This window comes from Toxorhynchites rutilus, chromosome 2 (assembly GCF_029784135.1).
Source record: "Toxorhynchites rutilus septentrionalis strain SRP chromosome 2, ASM2978413v1, whole genome shotgun sequence".
NCBI classification, from domain to species: Eukaryota; Metazoa; Arthropoda; class Insecta; order Diptera; family Culicidae; genus Toxorhynchites; species Toxorhynchites rutilus.
In genome coordinates this window covers 50894534-50916564 of record NC_073745.1, presented here as the reverse complement: position 1 = coordinate 50916564, position 22031 = coordinate 50894534, and the positions used below count along the sequence as shown (strand labels likewise).

Genomic DNA, 22031 nt, shown 5'->3' with positions numbered 1-22031 from the left:
GTAAATTTAATGGAACCGTCCGCGTTATTCTTGTACAAAGACCTTCCGAGATCTCGCAAAGCATGTAAAACAGACAGTGTGCTTTACGCTATCCAGTCTCGTAACCCGAAAGTCATTATGAACTTTGTGCAAAAACAAATAAGCAAGGTAGAATACAGCCAAGCGAGACGTTAGCACCGGCATGGAAACTTCTGCGCACGTCACATAATCAAATATCGTTCCTTTCCAGGCCGAGCGAGGAGCACGAGTTTTATGTACATGAAACAGCCCGTGCGCTTTTTCTCTTTGGTTCGTCTCGTGTACCCTTCTAAAAACATATTTTCCAGCTAAAAGAGGAAGTTTAATTTGCTGCGTAATGCGATTTGAATATATAAGAGTTGATCGGATGAGTATTCTAAATGATACAATCTATACAATCTAGAAATAAAAATTATTATTGTTAGAATCTCAAAGTCAGCTAAGGAATAATAAATATGATTATAATAGTCCAGTTCATGACTCGGTTCACTGGAAAAATATTGATTGAAAGTTATGTTGAATATGAGCTTCAGATGTACCTTCAATCGGTATGCGTGCTTATGATTCGATATTTCAAAGTTATGCGGATTTCAGCTACCCATGATAACTTGATTTGGTCATTCCGATTGTTCTTACGGATCCCAAAGAACGTAATGAATTAAAGACAGTGAAATGTATTTATTCATGCTTAGTAGGAAGAAATATAATAAACAACAACAGTAAGGTGATACAAGAGTATCTTAGGTATTTTGGACTGATTAAAATCAACTTTTTGAAGAATTTCTTGGTTTAATAAACAAGGTATTCTGTAGATTTTCATCATTGAGCAGTGTCCGATGTTTAGTTAGAATCAGTTCCAATACGCTGAACGAACGTTTCACGCTTACTCGAGAAACAGTTCTTCATCACGAATTATTCTACATATTGCAAAGAATCAAATTTTCACGCCAGAAGCACAACTGTTTATTCGGAATACGGACCCTTGACCTGGTTCCTCCTGGGTTGCGATATATCCCCGATATTCGCATTTGGAATTTTAATCTGTTTTCGGTGGCTCCTTTTGCAATAAATATAGGATGTTTTACGATGGATAACACTTTATTTCTTTTGAATTCCTATTTTTCACTACTATTTAATTCCTCTATTATTTACAATGGTTTCTACCATTGGTGAATTTTTCCTTGTAATTAATAATGGGCTCTTCTATCTAACTTGCACAAATGCTTTTGTTTTTAATAATAATTTCAATACTTTTCCTATGTACTCGTCATCCTCCCTTTCTCTATACTTTCCTTTCTTTGTTTATTTGTTAATATTTTCCTTTTGTGTTGGTGATCAACATTTCCAAAGGAGATAATTTGAACCCATGTCGCAAATGTCAGGGGGCCTGGCCGAAACTGATGATTTGTCCAAGATATCAGGTCAAATAAAAAAAATGAAGAGAATCATCTCAAACATGATACACAAAACTCCGGCCGAACGATTACCGAGAGAGAGATTTCTGTTTTACTTATATTTTGACATGCGACAGCTCTACTGAAATACAGGGTGACTCAAAAGTCATGAAACTCTTCAAACATAAGATGACTATCAATACGGCGTCAATTATAAATAGTCATACTACCAATCAAATTAGTGGCCACTTTACCCCCATTTCCACTATACATCCTAACGAGACTTGACTTCTCAGTCAAGTCTTCTTTCATTTTCACTCGTTCGTTTCCCTCCGTGTCAATCGGTTGGAGCCACACTTGGTCTCATCTATCATTCAACTTACAGTTACAGGCGAAATTGCATCATTCCCACTGATTCCCTCTTCTTTCGCCATTTAGTTTATTTGTTCGGCTTCGACCAAACCACCCCACCTCAGCAAAAGCACGCGGTTGTTTGTATATAGGAAAATCGACTAACCGCCGTTTAATTGTTTTTATTTCATGTTTTCTTCTCGCGTTCTCCACTCTCTCTGTCTGGGGTATTCGCGGATGCATGCAACACAGCATGGAGGGAACGGAAATGTTGCTTCATGGGTGCGTAAACGTTTCGAAACGAGGGAATGAACAAAAACGCGCGCGACAACTGAATTAAACTGTTTCATACTCGGTGTTATTTTACTTGGGAAATTCGACCCAAAACGACGAAGCAACGGTCATCGTGTTATTATTTTTTCCATCTTTTCTTTTCTTGTCGTCTCCGTGCAAAGTGAATTTGACTTGCCTATCGTTGTATTTAGTTAGGGACGCTTGTTGCATGTTTGGGTATGACTTCGAAGGTTGGTGAACATTATAAAAATAAGTTTGTTTCTGGTCTGACGAATTGACGCATCATCACCACCATTATTTTTACTAAAAGGGCGGGATCTGTCATACATCAAAATCAACTGAAAGTCAGTTTGTCAGAGCCATTCGCATTTGCATTACTTTCATCACTTTTTTCATCTTGTTGAATTGTTCCGAAATTTTTATTACGTTCTTCCTCACAACTATTCCTTCCCAAAGAACCCACACAAGTTCAATACTGGTTCACTCCCACGGCACGTGCTGCAGTCGGAAATACCACAAGTAAGAGCCGCTCACAAATCAGTGACCCCGAAAGCGTTGTCCGTAGCCTCCGTGTGTAACTAAACGCAAATGGAAATGATGTCATTCGGCGATCTATTCACAGTTCCCAACCAAACACTTCAATTCCATCATCCCGCCAGTGGCAGCGCATATGGTTCCAAGCTTGAAGCACCCTGACTTGACTAACTTGTTTCAGGTTTGTTGTGTATGTTGACGTAACAGAATCGAAACGTGCGTGCTAGATTTTTTTTTGACGTAGGACTACGTCTTTCATTTCTATACCGGGATGTAAAATCAAAGTTTCGAAAACGAAAGCGTTACGCCGGAGACCGAGATTTTGAGCGTTAATATCTCCTAAACAATTGAACGAAATGGTATGATAAACACTTCATTCGAAAGATAAAATGTCTACGCGTTATATATTTGTTACTTTTTGATCCAAAAACTTGTTTCAATTGTCTTAAAATTGCTTTCAAAACAGGCTATTGAAATCACCAATCGGTATATAAGCGAGCGCCGCTCGGAAATCCACTCAGTTATAATTGAACAGCGATTGGGGCATATTGTCGCTGTTGTGGTGAAGCTCTTCGTTTACCATGAAAGCGCGGATGAACGGTGTCACCAAGAGCCTGTGCACCTTAGGCCAGAAGGGATTCTATCAGGAGGAGAGCGATGCCACAAACGGTTCCCCAGGAAGAGATTGGAGCAGCCGCCACACACACACACACGCGCGGAACTCTTCGTTTTGATGCCATTCAGCATCGAGAAAATTCCGGAAAGATTCAATCGTTGCTGAAAAATAATCTGCTAGTTCCCCTGGGAACTGAAAAATACATGCATGCGAAAGAGTTCATTTTAATGTTTTCTATCCATGTAACACTGCGACCAAATATTGTTCAATTAAGTGCTATTAACAGGTGGTTATTGAGTTAACATCTGAGTTTTTTTTTCAAACCACTGGTGGGCTTCGAGTATCGAGGAAAATCTGGAAAAATCTAATCGTTGTTGAAAAATAATGTGCCAGTTCCCCTGGGAATTGAAAAATACATTCATGTGAAAGAGTTTATTTTAATGTTTTCTATCCATGTAACACTGCGATCAAATGTTTTTCAATCAAGTTCTATTAACAGTTGGTTATCGAGTTAGTGTTAACTACTGGTGGGCTTCGAGTATCGAGTAAAATCTAATCGTTGCTGAAAATAATCTGCCAATTCCCTGGCAATTGAAAAAAACATTCATGCGAAAGAGTTTATTTTAATGTTTTCTATCCACATAGTACTGCTACGATCGAGTACAATTGGTCTTGTAATTTTTCAATCAAGTGCAATTAATTAGCAGGAAATCTTCTGAATATTATTCTCCCCCATCGGTAGAATATTTTCGTATCGAATACAGTTTGCGCGCGCAATGGAAAATGTTTCGCATCGCGAAAATCATATAATTTTCAATCAATTATTGCTCAGTCGCCGAAAGTTTCAAACTCAGAGTTCATTCGCCTCTAGTTTGCCTTCCAAATTGCCATCGTAAACCACACCTTCTGTCGATTCAATCACGGACAAAAAGCATACTTAAGCGATATTCTGGTGGTGATCGCATTCATTTTTCGTGAGGACATCGACAAGACAACATCGTTACTGAACGAGCTGACCGAACTGAACGAACTGAACGGGCTGGATGAGCTGGACGGCGAGGGATCGAGGGATTTATTATATCGCCTGACCTGACCTGAAACGCATTCAGTTTGTTTGCCGATCCATCAGAAAAGACGACCGAGAGAATACCAGCATTGAAAATTGGTTCCGCTTGAGACATCGGAGCAACCGCCATACACACATACACGCGCGCAACTTTTTACGTTTGCTGGTTATCGAGAAGAATCTGGAAAGAAGTGATCGTTGCTGCAAAATAATCTGCCAGTTCCCCTTGGAATTGCAAATTACATTCAAGCGAAAGAGTTTATTTTAACGTTTTCTATCCATATAATACTGCGACCAAATACAATTGGTTTTGTGATTTTTCAATCAAGTGCAATTAAGAGGTGGTTATTGAGTTAGCATTAACCACTGGTGGCGGACTTCGAGAAGAATCCGGAAAAATATCGCTGCTGCAAAATAATCCGCCAGTTCCCCTTGGCATTGAAAATAACATGCAAGCTAAAGAGTTTATTTTAATGTTTTCTAACCATATAACACTGCGACCAAATACATTTGGTTCTGTCATTTTTCAATCAAGTGTAATTAGCAGGAAAGCTTCTGAAGATTATTCCTCCCCATCAGTGGGATATTTTCGTGTCCAATATTGGATGCATAAAACCTTGTACCTCAAACGTAACGCTCTCGTTTTCGAAGTCCCCCAAGTATTCATTTATTCATTCATACAGAATGGATTCAGATTCAACTTCAAATAAATGATCACTAAATCAACGATACTCCTACGTCACCATTGCGGTTATACCATAGATATAACCCACTTCCTGTTTTTTCATTTTGAAAATCATTGAGGACGAGCTTTTCAGTGTGAAGTCGCTTGCTCCTGTACTGATATTTCTCCACTCCCGGGCCTGGATTGAGGAGTGTTGCCAGAGTTAATATAAAAATAAAAATAAAGGAGAAGTCTAGAAGTTGTAGTTTTATCTGGCTATAAGATGAGTGTCAGGTGGTGTCCTCTGGTCTTGGCGATGCTTTCTTTGATAAAGTAATATTTTTTGTGAAATAATCATTGTGCAGTAGTCGTTCGCTAACTGGGTGTTCAATAAATGGGTTGCAACCCGGTGGAAACGTAGTTTTGTATAAAAAATAATGCGTCTATTATTTATGTGGAAACATTCGAATACAATTTGGTGTTATAAATTGATATTCTTTTCGCATGACAAAAACACTTGATGTAATAGCATAAAATTTTAGTGGAAATCTTTTGTATGTCTCATTTTACGATGTTTTACGCTGAGAAAACGCAATTGGAAACGTTACACTGTACATTGCACTCCTTCATAGCCAAATTAGAACGTCCACAAGTGCACGACAGAGAGAGAGAGAGAGAGAGAGAGAGAGAGAAAGATAATGAGAGGGTAAACGAGAGAGAGATTATTCTCGAAAGTTGTATATTAACGAATGACCTTCGGGTTAAGATCGCTTAAAAACAATAACTGAACAGAATGGAAATAATTTTGCGCTGGATATCTGTACACCAACGTTACTGAACGCTTTGGGTGGATTTGTGCAGAAGCTTGTATGGATTCTGGAATTTTGGAATCATTGTCTTCATGATCTATCCCCTTAGTATCCGCCAACCATTCATATTTGTGAAATAAACCCAATGCGGTGCGATTTTATCAAGAGACTCTTTCGACTATCCAATATCTTTTTGCCGGTTGAGGGATGTGGTATGACAAACATTTCATTCGAAAGAAGAAAGGTCTATGGATTTTGTTTGTTACTAACGCATCCAAAAATTTGTTTCAATAATAAAAAAAAAATTTGAAAATAAAATATTGAAATCACAAAAATCAATATCTATATCTGGTCAATCCCGTTCCTATTATGATACCGTGTCGAATGGACGTTCAAAGTTTTTTCACTTCAGAACGCACCTGCAGAATATGCACGCAATAAGCTCTGTACTCGCACTTGCTTGGACTTGTCAGGAATCTTTCAAAATAATCATTCATTGAGAATTGATTCAGATGCAAATTCAAACAGATGATTATTAAGCCAACGATAGTCCTACGTCAACATCGCGATTGATCACAGATACAACCCACTCCTAATTTTCAAAATACCTACACCTAAGGAGGCTTCAGTGTCCATATCAGTTTTAGAATTTTTTTTTGCATAAAACATCTAAATCTCAGTAGAACTTATTTTTTACGTAGGATTAAGTCTTTGAGTGAAGGTGCCAAATCAAAAAATTGATCAAATTTTTAGGATATAGTTTAAACTATTTTTATTTTTTTATTAATGACGCAGTGACGCAGTGAAACGGATTTGAGAAACGATTCCGCACATGCCACTTTACTGGTTTGTATTAAAGAGACTCAAAACTTTGCATTGCCGACTCCAGTACATGTTACGTTGCATAAAGAGAGAGGAAGTATAAAAGGCCATGAATTTCCACGTGAACGAATATAACTTGAAATTGTGACGACGACGTATGTTGCATCGGCTTTGTTCAGTAGTAAACATTGAACCACAATTAATATTTATACGCGAGGCAGCGCATTAGTAGTAGTGATCGATTCATACATAGCTGACGCGCTTGAAGATACACACGAGTGTTTGAATGACGTCGGGTTCAGATAAAATGTTTGAAAGGTTGGGTTCAGATGAAAGGTCATTACTGCTTAATTCGATGTGTTGTGTTGTGTGCGAGTTGTGTGATATCAAGGGTAGCCATCAGATTACATTATTCACGGTGAAGATAGTTTTAAAATTACAAATAAATGACCTTCGAAGATTCCTTATCCATGACACAAATGTGGAATAATAATAAAAAAATATATATATTTTAATTTTTTTTCTGAGATTGTCTAACGGTCCTTTGAACGGACGAGACGCCACTGGCAATACCAAATCGATTTCGTGTTCTGCTTGTGTTTTTATATACCTCCACCATCGCGAAAAAACCTGCTGTGCACATCAGTCGCCCGTAAATCGTTCGCTCGATATGCAAATACAGTGCCGAAGAAGAAAAATATTACAACGTAAGCTCTGCCTTTGCACCGGGTTTATTGGTTCTCAACTAGTAATAATCACACCTCGGTAAAACTTCATTGGTTACGATATCGCCACTGCGCAAACTTTTGCATTCAATTATAGAGTATAGAATTGAATTCTTTCGCGTTTTGTATTCTCATCCATGATTCATAAGTTATCCAGCTAGCAACCTTACGGCAGCGGTAGCGGCAGCGTGGCTACCCATATGACCTCTTCGAGGTCGAGAGTATATATTAATTTTCCAAATTGGCCTTCTTAAGGCTAGAGGTGACTGAACTGAGAGTTCAAAAAATCATCATCATCATTTGTATTTTCGTTCCAGCAAGTAAGGAGGTAACAGTCACATGCATGGCGCGAGGTCTGAGAGCGGAATCGCTTAGGAAGGTCGATAGTGTGCTGTAAATGAAAGATTAAATTTTTGTTCTAAGTTTTCAATTTAGATACGCATAGGATGTTGGTGGAAGTTTAGGGCGAGCGCCTCTTCTCGGAAAATCGCCATCTTTTGGATGATCCAAAAAGTTTAAAAGTGGCAGTAATCGCCAAAGGTATTTAAATACGTCGAATTCTAGACTTTATCGGACGAAAATTATGTCCAAGTCATCAAAAACTCGCAGAAAGGTTAAATGTTAATCTATCAATCATTTCCAGACGTTCAAAAGCCGTGGTAAAGATTCGGAAGGTTGGTAGATCGGTTCCACATGATTTGATCTACAAGCAACGAAAAATCTGGAGAAGCATTTGCGAAATTTTGCTTGCCAGGTACAAGAGAAAGTCATTACCAAATCAATATTTAATTGTATATTGATTTGGTATGAAACGTGGATACATTTTAAAATCCCCAAACGTAAAAAATCACCCTGGGCACATCGATTGCTGCAAGGCCAGAGCTCTTTTGAGAGATGACAGTATTGTGTGTTTTCTGGGATCAACGAAGTGTTACCTGGTACGACCTTTTGAAAACTGACGAACCTTTTAACAGTTAACGTCACCGGAAACAACCGAATTGATTCGTGCTCTTAACCAAAAACGACCAGAATATTGAAAAAGGCAGCACAGCCTTTAATTGTGCGTGAAGGATGAGAAAAATGTACAAATGGGCGTTACTTTGAATATCAGCAACCATTTAACAAAAATAAACATGTATTTTTAAAGAAGAAATTCCGGTTCCATTTGCAAACTGGCACGGCTTTTTTCAGGGCCGTCGGTTGAAGTATTGAAAGAGCTAAACCAAGGAATTCATTTTTATATTTTAAGAAGATAAATAAACCGAAAAGAAGATTAATTTAAAAGCAATTGTTCCTAACAATGACAGTTCCACGTCATGCTCCAGGACGTGTTCTAGACACAGATCCTTCTATTTTATTTAAAATTTTCTCCTGATCTTTCATGCCGTCTTCAAATTGAGATTGAATATCATCTTTCTAACGTTACTTTTTCAAAAAGTTCTCAAAATTACATTTATAATTATTACCCTATGCTATTTCTACGTTTCATTAGATGGTCTTTAAATCCGCTATGCAGAACTCTGAAAAAAAAGTGGTTTTTTTTTATAGAATCTACAAAAATAATGTCTTTCTTTTGTAGGGGATGACGGGGTAAGACCGCCCTCAAGAAAACCATTTTTCAGTTAAACGTCCTTTAGAATCTCCACTATCTACTGTGCTGCATATCATTGAGTATATAATAATCTACTACTAAAAATGTGTAACTGTTGATTGTTGATGTTGAAGTTTTTTTGCGTTTTTTCATTATTTTTTGAAATGATAAAAAAATGCTTTTTATTTTGCTGACGGCGTAAGAAGGACCACGATGGGGTAAGACAGAGGGATGCTATTTTCAAACAGTTAAGTCTAGTAAAAATAACTGGAACTGTGTTGTCTAAGTTAATAAATGTTTAGGGTTGTTCATAAACTACACACAAACTTCTCAAAAGACCATCCATATGCCACGTGCAGAGTTTTAAAAATATTCGTGAAGAATTTACTAAATTTTCGGAATCTATAAGGACGATTATCTACGTGGGTCTAAAATCTCTCAAAATATGTTCACGTGAAGTCTGAATGACCCCGAAGTAGATATCAGTCAGCTCCTTGACATTTCGCATTGTGATGGCGTAGAATCGATTCTCCAGCTGCAGCAAATGCTCCACCAAATGCTTCATCGTCTGTGATTTATTGCCTTTGATTTGTTGGAGGTTCTAGGAATTCTAAAACTGACTGATGCTGTCCTGATGGACATGCCGTTATCTACTTCCGCTTTAGCCATATTCAGCTTATCCAACGTACATTTCATCCGCGACGACTTCCTTATATACTTTCGAGGCATTTCTGTGTAAAAAGGCAAGCAAAAAGATTGTATATTATTTGATATGAAAACAGTTCAATATCACAACGTGTGGCGTTTTCACCCCGTCGAAAATGGTCCCTCTTCCCCCCAGAGCATCTTTTGCATTATTTTGCACTTTAAACGCATTTTATATTATACTAGCTGACCCGGCAAACTTCGTCTCGCCCAAAATTTGTTTTTTGTTATCAATACCTTCAAACATTCACGTTTTTTTATTATGAGGAAGTTCATGGGTCCAATCGTAGAACTGTTCATTGATTGATCTTCTAATCGACCCCGTTGAATTTACTTTTTACTATAAAATTTTTAGTTATTCTAACAAAACTCTTCATTATAATGTCAGATTATTTTCAGACACAATTCTCGTTCAAGATTTTTCAACCACTTGCACATAACATGTTTCTCCATTACCTATTACCCGTGCCCCGTGAAACCTTCAAATGCCAAATTTGGCTCCATTTGCTTGATTAGTTTTCGAGTTATGCAGAAATTTGTGTTTCATTTGTATGACAGCCCACCATTAGACAGCGGGAGGAGTGTCTAACCACCATAGAAACATTTATTGCATCCTAAAGCCTCCACATGCCAAATTTGGTTTCGCTTGCTTGATTAATTCTCGAGTAATTCAGAAATTTATGTTTTATTTGTATGGCAGCCCCCTCCCCCCCTTTGAGAGGGGGATGGAGAGTCTAACCTTCATAGAATAATTTATTGCACCCTAAACTAGAAATTTGTGTTTCATGCAGCGCCCCTTTACAAGTAGATTTTAATAAGATAACCTAAACCGAAGCCTAGAGAAGAATCCAATAAGGAATTTCAAATGGAAAATTCCATGAATCATGAGCTAGGTAGAAAGATAAATAGAGTAGGTAACAGATTAAACAAACTCTACCTGAAGTTTGTCGGTAGAAATTAAGACAAATAATGTTATCGTTAAGAGAAATGGATCAAATATACGACGGTTGGAATTCACAACTTGAAGTAAAAAGTTGTTTTATTTCCTAAAGAAAGTGCCTTAGACCGCTCAGGCGCTTCATTCATTTGTATGGCAGCCCCCCTTTAGAGAGGGGGTGGAGGGTCTAACCATCATAGAAACATTTAATGTACCCTAAAACACCTCAATATGCCTAATTTGGTTTCATTTGCTTGATTAATTCTCGTGTAATGCAGAAATTTGTGTTTCATTTGTATGGCTGCTCCCCCTAAGAGAGGGGGAGGAGTATCTAACTACCAATTTTCATGTTGATCGGTTCACAGACAGACAGAAATCCATTTATATATATAGATACTTTTGCACGCAGGACCAGAACAATCTAGTGAAGAACTGAGATACTGGCAACACTAACGATATATAGGGGAGATGGGGGAAGACGGACATGTGAAGGAAAACTTCAATTGTATCTTTGGAAGCTCATGTTTTCAAAAATTTAAAAGCAGTTTCTTACAGTTCAATATACTGGTTTTCGAAATAAAAAAAATGTTTTATAAAAATGTGTTTTTCCTTGTTTTTTTTACTGAAATTAAAACAAGCCGGAAAGTAGAACATTTTTATCGGTGCGGGTATAATGGACATGTAGTGGGGAGATATAGACAGGTTCATAATATACGAAGCGTAGAGGTTTATCGCTCGCGAGAGGAACAATTTCACTCTCTTTCTCAGTGTTTGTGCGTCCAGTAAAAAAAAGCAATATAAAAAAGAGTTCAGTATTCTTCCCTTCTTTTTCCATCATGCATTGGTTGTGATTATGGATGTGACTGTCCAATTCAACCCCCCAGTGCAATTATTTCAATAATTTAAATTTACCATTTAATGCTTAATATCTAAGCCGCAAAAGTTACATCCACACGCGGGATCATGTTCGATTTTCGGTTTTTGTTTCTCTATTCCACTTTTGATCAGTATTCATTGTCATATGATGGTTTAAATATTATAGAATAGCATTTAGAAGGGTTTCCCATCAACAGAAATTTGACATTCATAATGCAACTTTACAAATCAACCACCTGTCCATTATACCCCCACTGTCCGTCTTACCCGCGGCTCCCCTACAGTTTTTGCTGGAGAAATCCTTATTTTGGTTACCTTGCAAATTAGATCGTTTGCAACCGCAATGGACGAAAGCCTTGTTTTGCTTACAATTTTGATATTCGTGAGCTCAAGTGTTGCAAGGTGTTTCGAAATGACAAAAATATGCTGCGAATGCTTCTTGCGTAGCATATTTGCCAAATACTGAGGATTTCTTATAAAACTAGAAGTGGTCCGTCTTACCCCGGCTTCCCCTATAAATGAATGTAACTGACAACACTGCGTTTTGAGACCGAATTCCATACGTTGATTGGTATGCATATTCCTCATACTCTGTGGATGATGAGGTTTGTTTGTTTTCTTCAATTGAGGATTATGGCGATTACTCAATCAAACTTTGGTTTCGCTTTTGTAATTGTAGAAACATGAGAAAACCTTCCGACAATAGATCTTTTTCTTCAGCTATATACTCCTAATCGTTTCATAATACACCCGTTTCATTGGATAAAACTACGAATTCATATTCTCTACAACTATGACATCGCAAATACCAGGCGTACACAATTATACTATTGACGATGATGTCATCTTAACAATCTCGACGCTAACATGGTGACGATGTAAGCTACGCGCTCCGCACGGCGTTGTAATAATATCGATGACACACTTGCGTGTGACAAATTTATGCAAATATTCAAACTTGTTTTGCGTCCATCACCACAGAATCAGGTTTACTAATTTATTATGCCTATCATCTTTCCCCCCACATCACAGATTGGATCGCAAAACGAAGGAAGCCGCCGACAACGAGCGCAACGCTCGTGCACAGGAAGCCCGCGTCAACGAGCTGTCCGGCAAATACACCACCGTGCTGTCCGAGCGCAAGAAGGCACAGGACGAGCTGAAGGAGCTGGAAAAGGAAATCGCCAGGTTGAAGAAACAGCTCGATACCCTACGCAAGAACCTAGAAGAGGAAACTCTGGCCCGTGTGGATCTGGAAAATACCGTCCAGAGTTTGCGCGAGGAGCTGACCTTCAAGGATCAGGTTCATCAGCAGGAACTCACCGAAACTAAGACCCGCCGCCAGGTGGAAATCAGTGAAATCGATGGCATCCTGTCCGAGCAGTATGAGGCTAAACTGCAACAGACGCTGCAGGAGCTACGCGATCAGTATGATGGAACCCTTCGCTCCAATCGAGATGAAATTTCGGACCTGTATGAGGTGAGTGACAACGCACGTAAAGGTAAAAATGCAATGTTTATTCATTCTTGGACCGCTCAATTTTAGAATCGTCTCCGCGATCTGGAATTGCTGCTGAATGCCGAGCGCCAGCGTCACGCCGCCGAAAAGAGCAAGCTGTTGGACGAGATCGAGCGGATGCGTAAGGAAATCTCGCTGCAACTGCAGGAGTACCAGGATCTGATGGATATCAAGATATCGCTGGACATGGAGATTGCCGCGTACGACAAGCTGCTGTCTTCCGAGGAGCACCGTTTGAACATCACCCCCGGCAGTCAGACGACCATTTTCCAAACCAGCTCGAGCAGCTCCACCGGTCGCTCGTCGGCAATTCGTCGCACGCCTCAGCGGGCCGCAGCCAAGCGTAAGCGCACCGTTCTCGAAGAATCGGATGAACGCAGCGTGGCGGACTACTCGGTCACTTCCTCGGCGAAGGGAGACATCGAGATTTCCGAAGTGGACCCCGAGGGCAAATTCGTGAAGCTGCACAACAAGTCCGCGAAGGTAAATTTTTTGTGTGCTTTCAGTTGAATGTAATTTGTATTCTTATTTTTCCGCCAATTATAGGAAGTGCAAATCGGTGGATGGACATTGACTCGCAAAGTTGGTACCAACGAAACTGTTTTCAAATTCCACCGGACGTTGAAAGTCGATGGTGGTGCAATGGTCACGGTGTGGTCATCGGATTTAGGCCAGACACACGAACCGCCGAGCACAATCGTCATGAAGGGACAGAAGTGGTTCTGCGGAGATAACATGACCACCCAGCTGTTCAATGCCGATGGGGAGGTAATGTGTCATAATCGGTCATCGGGAGGTACACGATTAATAGTATCTTCCAATTGGTTTCTAATTTCAGGAAGTGGCAGCATCTGAACGCCTGAAGCGCACTATATCTACTGCGGCAACACGCCACCGCGAGTACCTCGGTGCCTACAGTGGTGAAGAACTGTACCACCAGCAGGTAATTATTTACTGAACTATATTACGGACATGGGACTCGATGAGTTGTTGTCTTTTGCACACGTTGGCTGTCACACACAAGATAACTCGTATTTAACATGTTGAGTGCCACTGTTTTATAGCGACTTGAACGTATTAGGGTCATCGTTTCTTATCGTAGTGGAAGGTATTGTTGTTCGAAAGGGAATGCTTATAAACTTATATTCTTATATGTTAAGGTTAATACGTGACGAATTTCATGCCAACTCGTTCTAGAAGTTTGCAGCACCATCTAAAATTGCAGTAAAACGCTGTGAGTGTGAGTATATTGGTTAATAATGCAATAACTTCACAAAAAAAAATAACTCAAAAAGGGTCCACATACCACATGGATAAAAAAAAGTATGATTTTAGACACTCTCTCCCCCTCCGTGGACAAGCGTGGACATTTCCCATACCGCTCCACCTACTGTCCACGTGGATATTCCGAATTTTATTTTATTTTTTGGTAAAATAAGATTATTGAATTGCTCTTATCTAAAACATTACAAACTTAATAAACATTATAAAATACATTTTATTAAAATAAACTACAAACATACGTACATTTCGGGCCTTGATTGAACCAGGATTATTCACCTTCACGGGTTATAAAACTCGAACGTATTTCGTAATTCGATCGAGATCGATTTTTGTACTCTGAAAATCCGTTCGACTCAAATCCAATCGACATATGCATATCCTTGCCTTGACGCAAAACAAGCGTCAAAGTAATTCATCCGAATTAGTGAAGTAATTTACTCTGAAATTAATAGCCCCGAAGGCAGTTTTGAATTGTTAAAATTTGAATGAAAATGATTGCTTGATATTATTGAAATATTTTGAACCTATAGTCCTGGTCCTTACTAAACTATTTTACTATAATTGACCTAGCCTTTTTGCTGTAAGTATATCAGTATTATAAAATCGATATCAGATACAATTGTAGTTCAAGATTTTATCATCACTTGCAGGAAATGTGTTCGAAGTTCGACGCCGCCAATGTTCGAATCGAGTGGCAATGTTCGTAAAGCCCGGTTGGCTTAGACTTGATCTAATTTCAGGAATGCACAATTGAGATCCGTTCAGGTAATACTGACTCGATTGGATTTCAGACTACGGGCGATTAAAAGGATCGCCTTTGTTAATTTCTTTTTCAACTGACAAGATCGACAAGTTGTTCAAATGAGATTGAATTTATCCATACATTCGTACGTCGCCTCATGTGGGTCCTCCTGCAACGACGGAGAAGACGCTTCTTGAATATGACGCGTTTTTTGTGTATATATCAAGTTCGAGGCACTTGGATGTCGTATGTCTTCAGAATTCATTTATCTATTTCTGACGGTTTCATCTAAGAAAAGTTCCAGGACCTTAAGCTTTACAAAAACTATGCTCATGGTCATCCCTTTTTCCTGCAAACAAAATTGAGCTTCTTGCACCCTACATTTTTTATTTTCACGATTTTTTTTGGACTTCACGTTGATCCGTTTGTTTTGAAAAAGCCGAGTGAAGAGATTTGATTTTGTACACCTACATAAAAAATCCTGCGTTGCCAGGTTAGGATTTTGCGATCTTGGATTTCCTCTCCAATCTCCGATTTTTTGGATTGATTCTTTTGTCTCCAAAAATCGCTAAAATTGATCTTTTCTTTTCGATCTTTCCGATTTTTTTGATCGTAATGTTTTTTGACGTAGGACTACGTCTTTCATTTCTATACCGGGGTGTAAAATCAAAGTTTCGGAAACAAAAGCGTTACGACGGAGACCGAGATTTTGAGCGTTAATAGCTTCTCAACAACCGAACGAAATGGTATGATAAACACTTCATTCGAAAGATAAAATGTCTACGCATTATATACCTGTTACTTTTCCATCCAAAAACTTGTTTCAATAGCGTTAAAATTGCTTTCAAAACATGCTAATGAAATCACCAATCGGTATATAAGCGAGCGCCGCTCTGAAATCCACTCAGCAGGGACGAATGACCTTTAGGTTAAAGTTCCTTCAAAAACAAGAACAGAACAGAAATCCACTCAGTTATAATTGAACAGCGATTGGAGCATGTTGTCGCTGTTGTGGTGAAGCTAACTTCGTTTATCATGAAAGCGCTGCTGAACGGTGTCACCAAGAGCCTGTTTGTGCACCTTAGGCCAGAATGGAATCCATCAGGAAGAGAGTGATGCCACAAACGGGCGCGCTTGAGACATCGGAGCAGTCACCACACACATACATACACGCGCAGAACTATTTTCGTTCGGTTGCCATCCAGCATCGAGAAGGTTCTGGAAAGATGTCATCGTTGCTGAAAAATAATCTACCAGTTCCCCTTGAAATTGAAAAAAACATTCAAGCGAAAGAGTTTATTTTAATGTTTTCTTTCCATATAACACTGCGATAGGTATACCAAATACATTTGGTTTTGTGATTTTTCAATCAAGTGCGATCAACGTAAGACCACGTCTTTCGGCAATTTATTAGTGGTGCAATGAATCTTAAGGAAGAATTCCCGCTCTACGCGCACTGGCAAACGATGTTTACTCAACAATTTCACAAACGAGAAATGGGTGTTGCGAGAAAGGATGAGCGAACGCAAAAATTATGTAGACTGATTTGATGCAACAGATATTTTGTCTATTGGAAATGGAATACAGATTATATCACAATACAAGCAATGTATTATGTATTGTACAACTTTCGAGTGATTGCTTCTTTTGCTGAATAATGTGCCTTCAACGTAACGCTCTCGTTTTCGAAGTCCCCGAAATATTCATTTATTCATTCATTCAGAACTGATTCAGATGCAACTAAAAACAAATGATCACTAAATCAACGATAGTCCTACGTCACCCTTGCGGTTATATCACAGATATAACCCACTTCCTGTTTTGTAAATTTGTTTTTCAGTGAACATTTATTTTAATCTTTCTCAACCACCTGATAAATTTCATAAACATTGGATCTCTTTCAAGGTTGTCAAATTAGTAGCCGTAAATTTAACAGAAGCAGATTTGTAAGTAGGGTCATCACATTCATTAGGCTGACAGTCAAAATTGTGACGAAATTGGATGGTGACATCAGGTCCAGCTGAAGCGTTCTTTTCTAGAATTGGGACTACTATTAAGACTCCGACTAAAATGTCAGACGTATGGTACGGTTGGATTTTCAGGATGTCGACTACCCGGTAAATTTTTGAAAATCAGGGAAATCAAAAAATATCAGAGAAAATCATGGAATATCAGGGAATTTTATCACCAATCTGGAAAAAATAAATTTCACCAATTACAACTGAGCGCTCAAATGAAAGGGGTGTAAATGACATCATCAATTTCTCTACATCGACACTCGTCAGGATGTTTGATTGGCACTAGTCAGGATGTGCGTAATGTTCCGTATTCAGACCAAGAGCTCAAACCAGACCCCTCCAGGCTGTGTTGCGACTGATCAGTTACTTATGCAATCAGTACTTGCAGTTCAGCTTCTCTTTTCCTTCGAAAACTATCGATAAATTCATACTTGAAAACCATACTATCAAAGCTGAGATCCTGGATTAGATTTTAAATCTGAGCGCGATGAAAGCTATACATTGTCGTTGGTTTCGACGAATTTTTCAACAAAACTACAAAGATGCTGCAGATGGATCTGAATGTCAAATTTTGTGATGAAGAAAAAAAGGTGATAAATCGTTACATGACGTCAATATTCTTGGGATGTCTCAAGTTTCAGATCAACCTGCAGTTTTTGAAGAAGGCCACAAAGATATAGCGTTAGACAAACTTATTCTGGTGTTGATGAACGCCACCAACGTCATTTACGCGAGCTGCATCTAGACTTTCAATATGTAGAAGAAAAACTCATGAATTTGGATAGCTTCGGATTGCATATTTTACATGATGCATTCAAGTATGGATGGATTTAAAAAACTCGCTAAAACTTTACGACAGACAAATCCCACAATTTCGTCTGGGATACGAAGGAATGTAAAAGCATTGGTTTTAAAGCTTATGATGCGTTGATTTATCCTGCGATGAAAGCCGTATCCTCGTTTAAGTTCTTCTTGAACCTTAATTTGAGTTGATTCCGTTCAAAAATTGGGTGGGCAAACGATTCGAGAACGTTTTGAATCGCGAATTTCACAGATTTCGGACTCAACACTGAACCATAATTCTAGCAACGAAAGTCATAAGTTTGTTCACTATGAAGCCAAAAGATCGCAAGGAAAAATCGGTCGTTTAACTCAATTATTGGAAGATATCGACGTTCATAAATTTGATTGTTTGAGCTAATCAAATGTTTCAAAACTACAGCTACAGAACGAGCAGAAAACTTGATTACTAGTCTACAACTGGAACTTTTCTGGAAAGTCAGGGAATATCAGGAATTCTTTTTCCGGGTTTTGAGTCGACACTTCGATTTTAAGAGATTATTGTCAGCGGAGTTCTGGATGAATATCAGTCGTTGTATTTCTAATCATCATTTTCAATTAATTTATTTAATTAAATAATTCCATGACAGTACAATTTTCTGGGGTAGAACCTTCCAGCCTAGCCTCTTGAAAAACCGGGTTGTCATAGAGGCATGATGTTGGCATTATTCCGGTGAAATACCAGACTTTTCATTCTGACTAACTTTGGACATGCTCCCTTGGCCGAGTGGTTAGCGTCATAACTAACATGCCGGGTGTTCGGGTTCGATTCCCGTTCTGGTCGGGGGAATTTTTCGTCAAAGAAATTTCCTCCGACTTGCACTGTGATCACGCGTATTCTAGAGCTTGCCACTCAGAATACATTCAAGGCGTGTTATTTGGCATAGAAATCTCAACTAAGTACTAATAAAAATGACGCAAGTAATACTACGTTGAGACGGCGAAGTTCCTCTAGGAACGTTAGTGCCATTGAAGAAGAAGAAGAAGAACTTTGGACATTTTTTCTGGATTGCTGACGTTATTTCGTTCAGTTGCGAGCAATACTGTTGGTTTTTTACGGCTAATTACTTCGTAGAAGCTCATAATCAAGGCTTACCATTTTTGAAATTGAAAACAGGGTGTCGACTACCTTGAAAATCAGGGAACATCAGGGAATTCAAACAATGTCAGGGAAATCAGGGAATATCAGGGAAGTGCGTCACTAATCTGGAAAAAATGGAATCCCGTCAAATAGAATTTCGATTATTGCAGTAATTAGAAAGTTAATGATACCAAAGAAGTTGTATTTGACTAGTTTGACCTCTGTAGGTTTTCAGTTTGCTTTTGCCTGTAGGTGAACGTAGTCCTCCCGAAGGGTAAACAGCGCAAAAGTAGACGGCTTCTACATTCGTGATGTTTTTCTGGCATTTTTGACATCAGTATCTGTCGTTCAGCTTCAACCAATTCCCTTCCTTTTCTTCTTCGAAAACTATCGATAAATTAATGCTTGAAAATCATACTATGAACGCTGAGCTCCTGTGGTGCCTGGAAACAGTTATGTAGCACAAATAACTCCACACTGCTGGAAAATACATGGTTCTATTGAGAAGAATGTTCCATGACAACCAGGAAGCTGAGAAGGTCTAACTAGGGCGTGATAAAATGAGGTTTATGATGATTTTTGGTTCGATGAAACTTAGTAAGCTATACATTGTCGTTGGTTTCGGCGAGTCTTTGAACAAGACTACAAAGAGGCTACAGATGGATCTGAATGTCAGATTTTGGGATGAAGAAGAGGTTGGTTTATGTGAATCGTTACATGACGTTAATGTTTGTGGGACATTCTCAAGCATCAGGAATGAACTTGCAGCTTTTGAAGAAGGCATGGAAATTATATATTTGAACAAACTTTTTTTTTGTGTCGATGGACGGTATAAACGTGAATTGGTCATACGCGAGCTGCAACTGGTTTTTCAAAATGAAGAAAAAAAAAGCTCTTGAATTTGGGTAGCTTCGGATTGCATATTTTACACGGTTCATCAAAGGATTAAAAAAAAACTCGCCAAAATTTTACGACTGACAAATCTTGAAATTTCGTCTGAGATGCGATGCACTTTGTTGATGTATCCTTGTTCTTTACATCATTCATTCGGATAGAAAATGGAGGGAAAACGATTCGAGAAGCTTTTGACTATTAGCTTCTTGATATTTGACAGATTTATCATTGAAAGAATATTGCAAGCAACATAAACCAGTTTGGTCACCATGATCAGAAAAATTAACGACTGGACCATTTTTGAAAAGGACAGATTTACGGAAGTTTTTGCCCAAAATGGACTTCTGTCTCTCATTAGAAACCTTAACGTTGAAATGGTTTTTCCATTAGCGAATGTTTTCATGTAAATATGTGGGAGGAACCGGTTGTGCTATGCGACAAGTTTATGATGCTATACTTCACTTTGGAAGGACAGCATCAATAAAGATGTTGTGCTTTTTTATCGTCATATGAATCAAAGTTAATAAAACGGCTACGGAAAACAGAAGTGGAATCTCTGGAGGTAAAACGGGGAAAATATGGCAGAACGTACAGAAGGGGACTGAAAGATTGCAAGATAAAGCATTTCGTTAAAATCGTAACAGTTTCATGAAATTGATCCGAATCAAAATGGAAATGTTCTTTCTGTACTAGTATTTGAGACTCCTTCAAAATAATTTTAAACTATATTAGTATATCCATGTTTTTTAATCTTTTACGACACTTATCAGTCGTCGTTAAACTCAATTAAAAATCACAAACAATTCATTTATTGGAAAATATCGACAGTCGTTCTTAAATTTCATTGTTGAAGCTAACTAAATGTTTTAGGAGCTACAGCTAAAATACTTTTAGATAATTTAATTACTAGTCTACACCTGGATTTTTTTCTAAAAAATTACTGGAAAATCAGGGAATATCAGGGAATTTATTTTCGGATTTTAAGTCGACACCCTGGAGAAATAAACTTTTTTTTTGCTTCGGAGTCATTTTTGATTGACTTATTTTAACCTATCGGGTTGAAGCTAAATCAGTATCTTCTCTACACATAGTGAAATATTGATTTTTCAGTTTCGGTCATTTCTGCAGTCGTTTCCTTTCAATTTCGGAAGTAGAAATTTTCATTCACGATTGAAACTACTTGAACAGGTTATATTAACTTTCATCGTCAAAGAGATATTTTCGCATGTGAAAGAACACTCATTGTCTTCAATTAATAGTTTCATCCGTTTTATTTCACCAAAATGAATTGTCCAGGACCGTGGTAATATAGTAGGCATATGAGAGCATAGCAGTCACGTTTACCACCATATAGCCGGCGCCGGTAACTGACTATTCATGCTGATCTACTGCATAGCATTTCACCTCGCCGCTTTCGTTAATTTCAGTTAGTACGTTTCGAATACAACAACGATACATTAATTTGAAAAATGAAAATTTCATGTTTGCTATGAACATTTATTACTAATGTTCAACAACAATTTTGTGTTTAAATTATTGCGATTGGCAAGTTCTGCAATTTTTTTTCTATTTGGGAACATGTCAGTCCCGAGAATTTAAAAACAAAAATGTTACAAGTAAAACGACGTAAACGTTTGCCGTTCAACTAAAGGACCGTCTCGTATGTTTCAAACTAACCGCGCAATCGGTGGAATACAGGTTTTCTTGCGAGAGACCGCCGCTTCCAACGGCGAGTCGGCAGCCGACTTGAATTGCGTCACCTTGTGGGCTTGGGACCGCATCGGTTCCTTATTCTCGTTAGATGAGGACTTCGTTCCCGTTACGTTATCCTCAGGATAAATTTTATTACAAAAAAATAAATTCGTAATAAAATTGCGCTCCGGTGGCGTTCATACGTAAACACCGCAAATCACAAATACGCATTTTCGTAATATTAAAAAATAACAAAACACTGAAAACAACAAGGCAACAGCAATACAAAGTTGTTGTTAGTAAAACATTCTTGTCGTAGAAGTATTCATCCTTCGATGTATGGATGATTTGTTGGTTATTATATAGGCTCTTCATATAATTGTTTTGAAAATTAAAGACATTTTTTTCAGTTTAATTTTTTAAATTTTTTTGTTATATTTGTTTTGATTTTTTTTATGAAGATTTAAACTATCTCCAATCCCAAAAAGCCGTCCATTTTTTAGATTTCAAGTATGCAAAATTGCTTAAATGACCAATATCTTTACACCCACAACGTTTC

The 22031-nt window shown here is 38.3% G+C and overlaps 1 protein-coding gene and 1 pseudogene across 1 annotated transcript in view; one reads left to right on the top strand and one right to left on the bottom strand.

Moving 5' to 3' along the window:
• The window catches only part of LOC129768678 (lamin Dm0-like), a 34490-nt gene that overhangs the window by 10215 nt on the left and 2244 nt on the right, over positions 1-22031 (top strand). Inside the window, exons 2-5 of the mRNA XM_055770463.1 lie at positions 12435-12882; positions 12949-13404; positions 13468-13689; positions 13760-13864. Coding sequence (XP_055626438.1) covers positions 12435-12882; positions 12949-13404; positions 13468-13689; positions 13760-13864 — 1231 coding nt within the window. The remainder of the gene's footprint in view (positions 1-12434; positions 12883-12948; positions 13405-13467; positions 13690-13759; positions 13865-22031) is intronic.
• On the bottom strand, positions 7226-7374 carry LOC129772219 (U4 spliceosomal RNA; annotated as a pseudogene).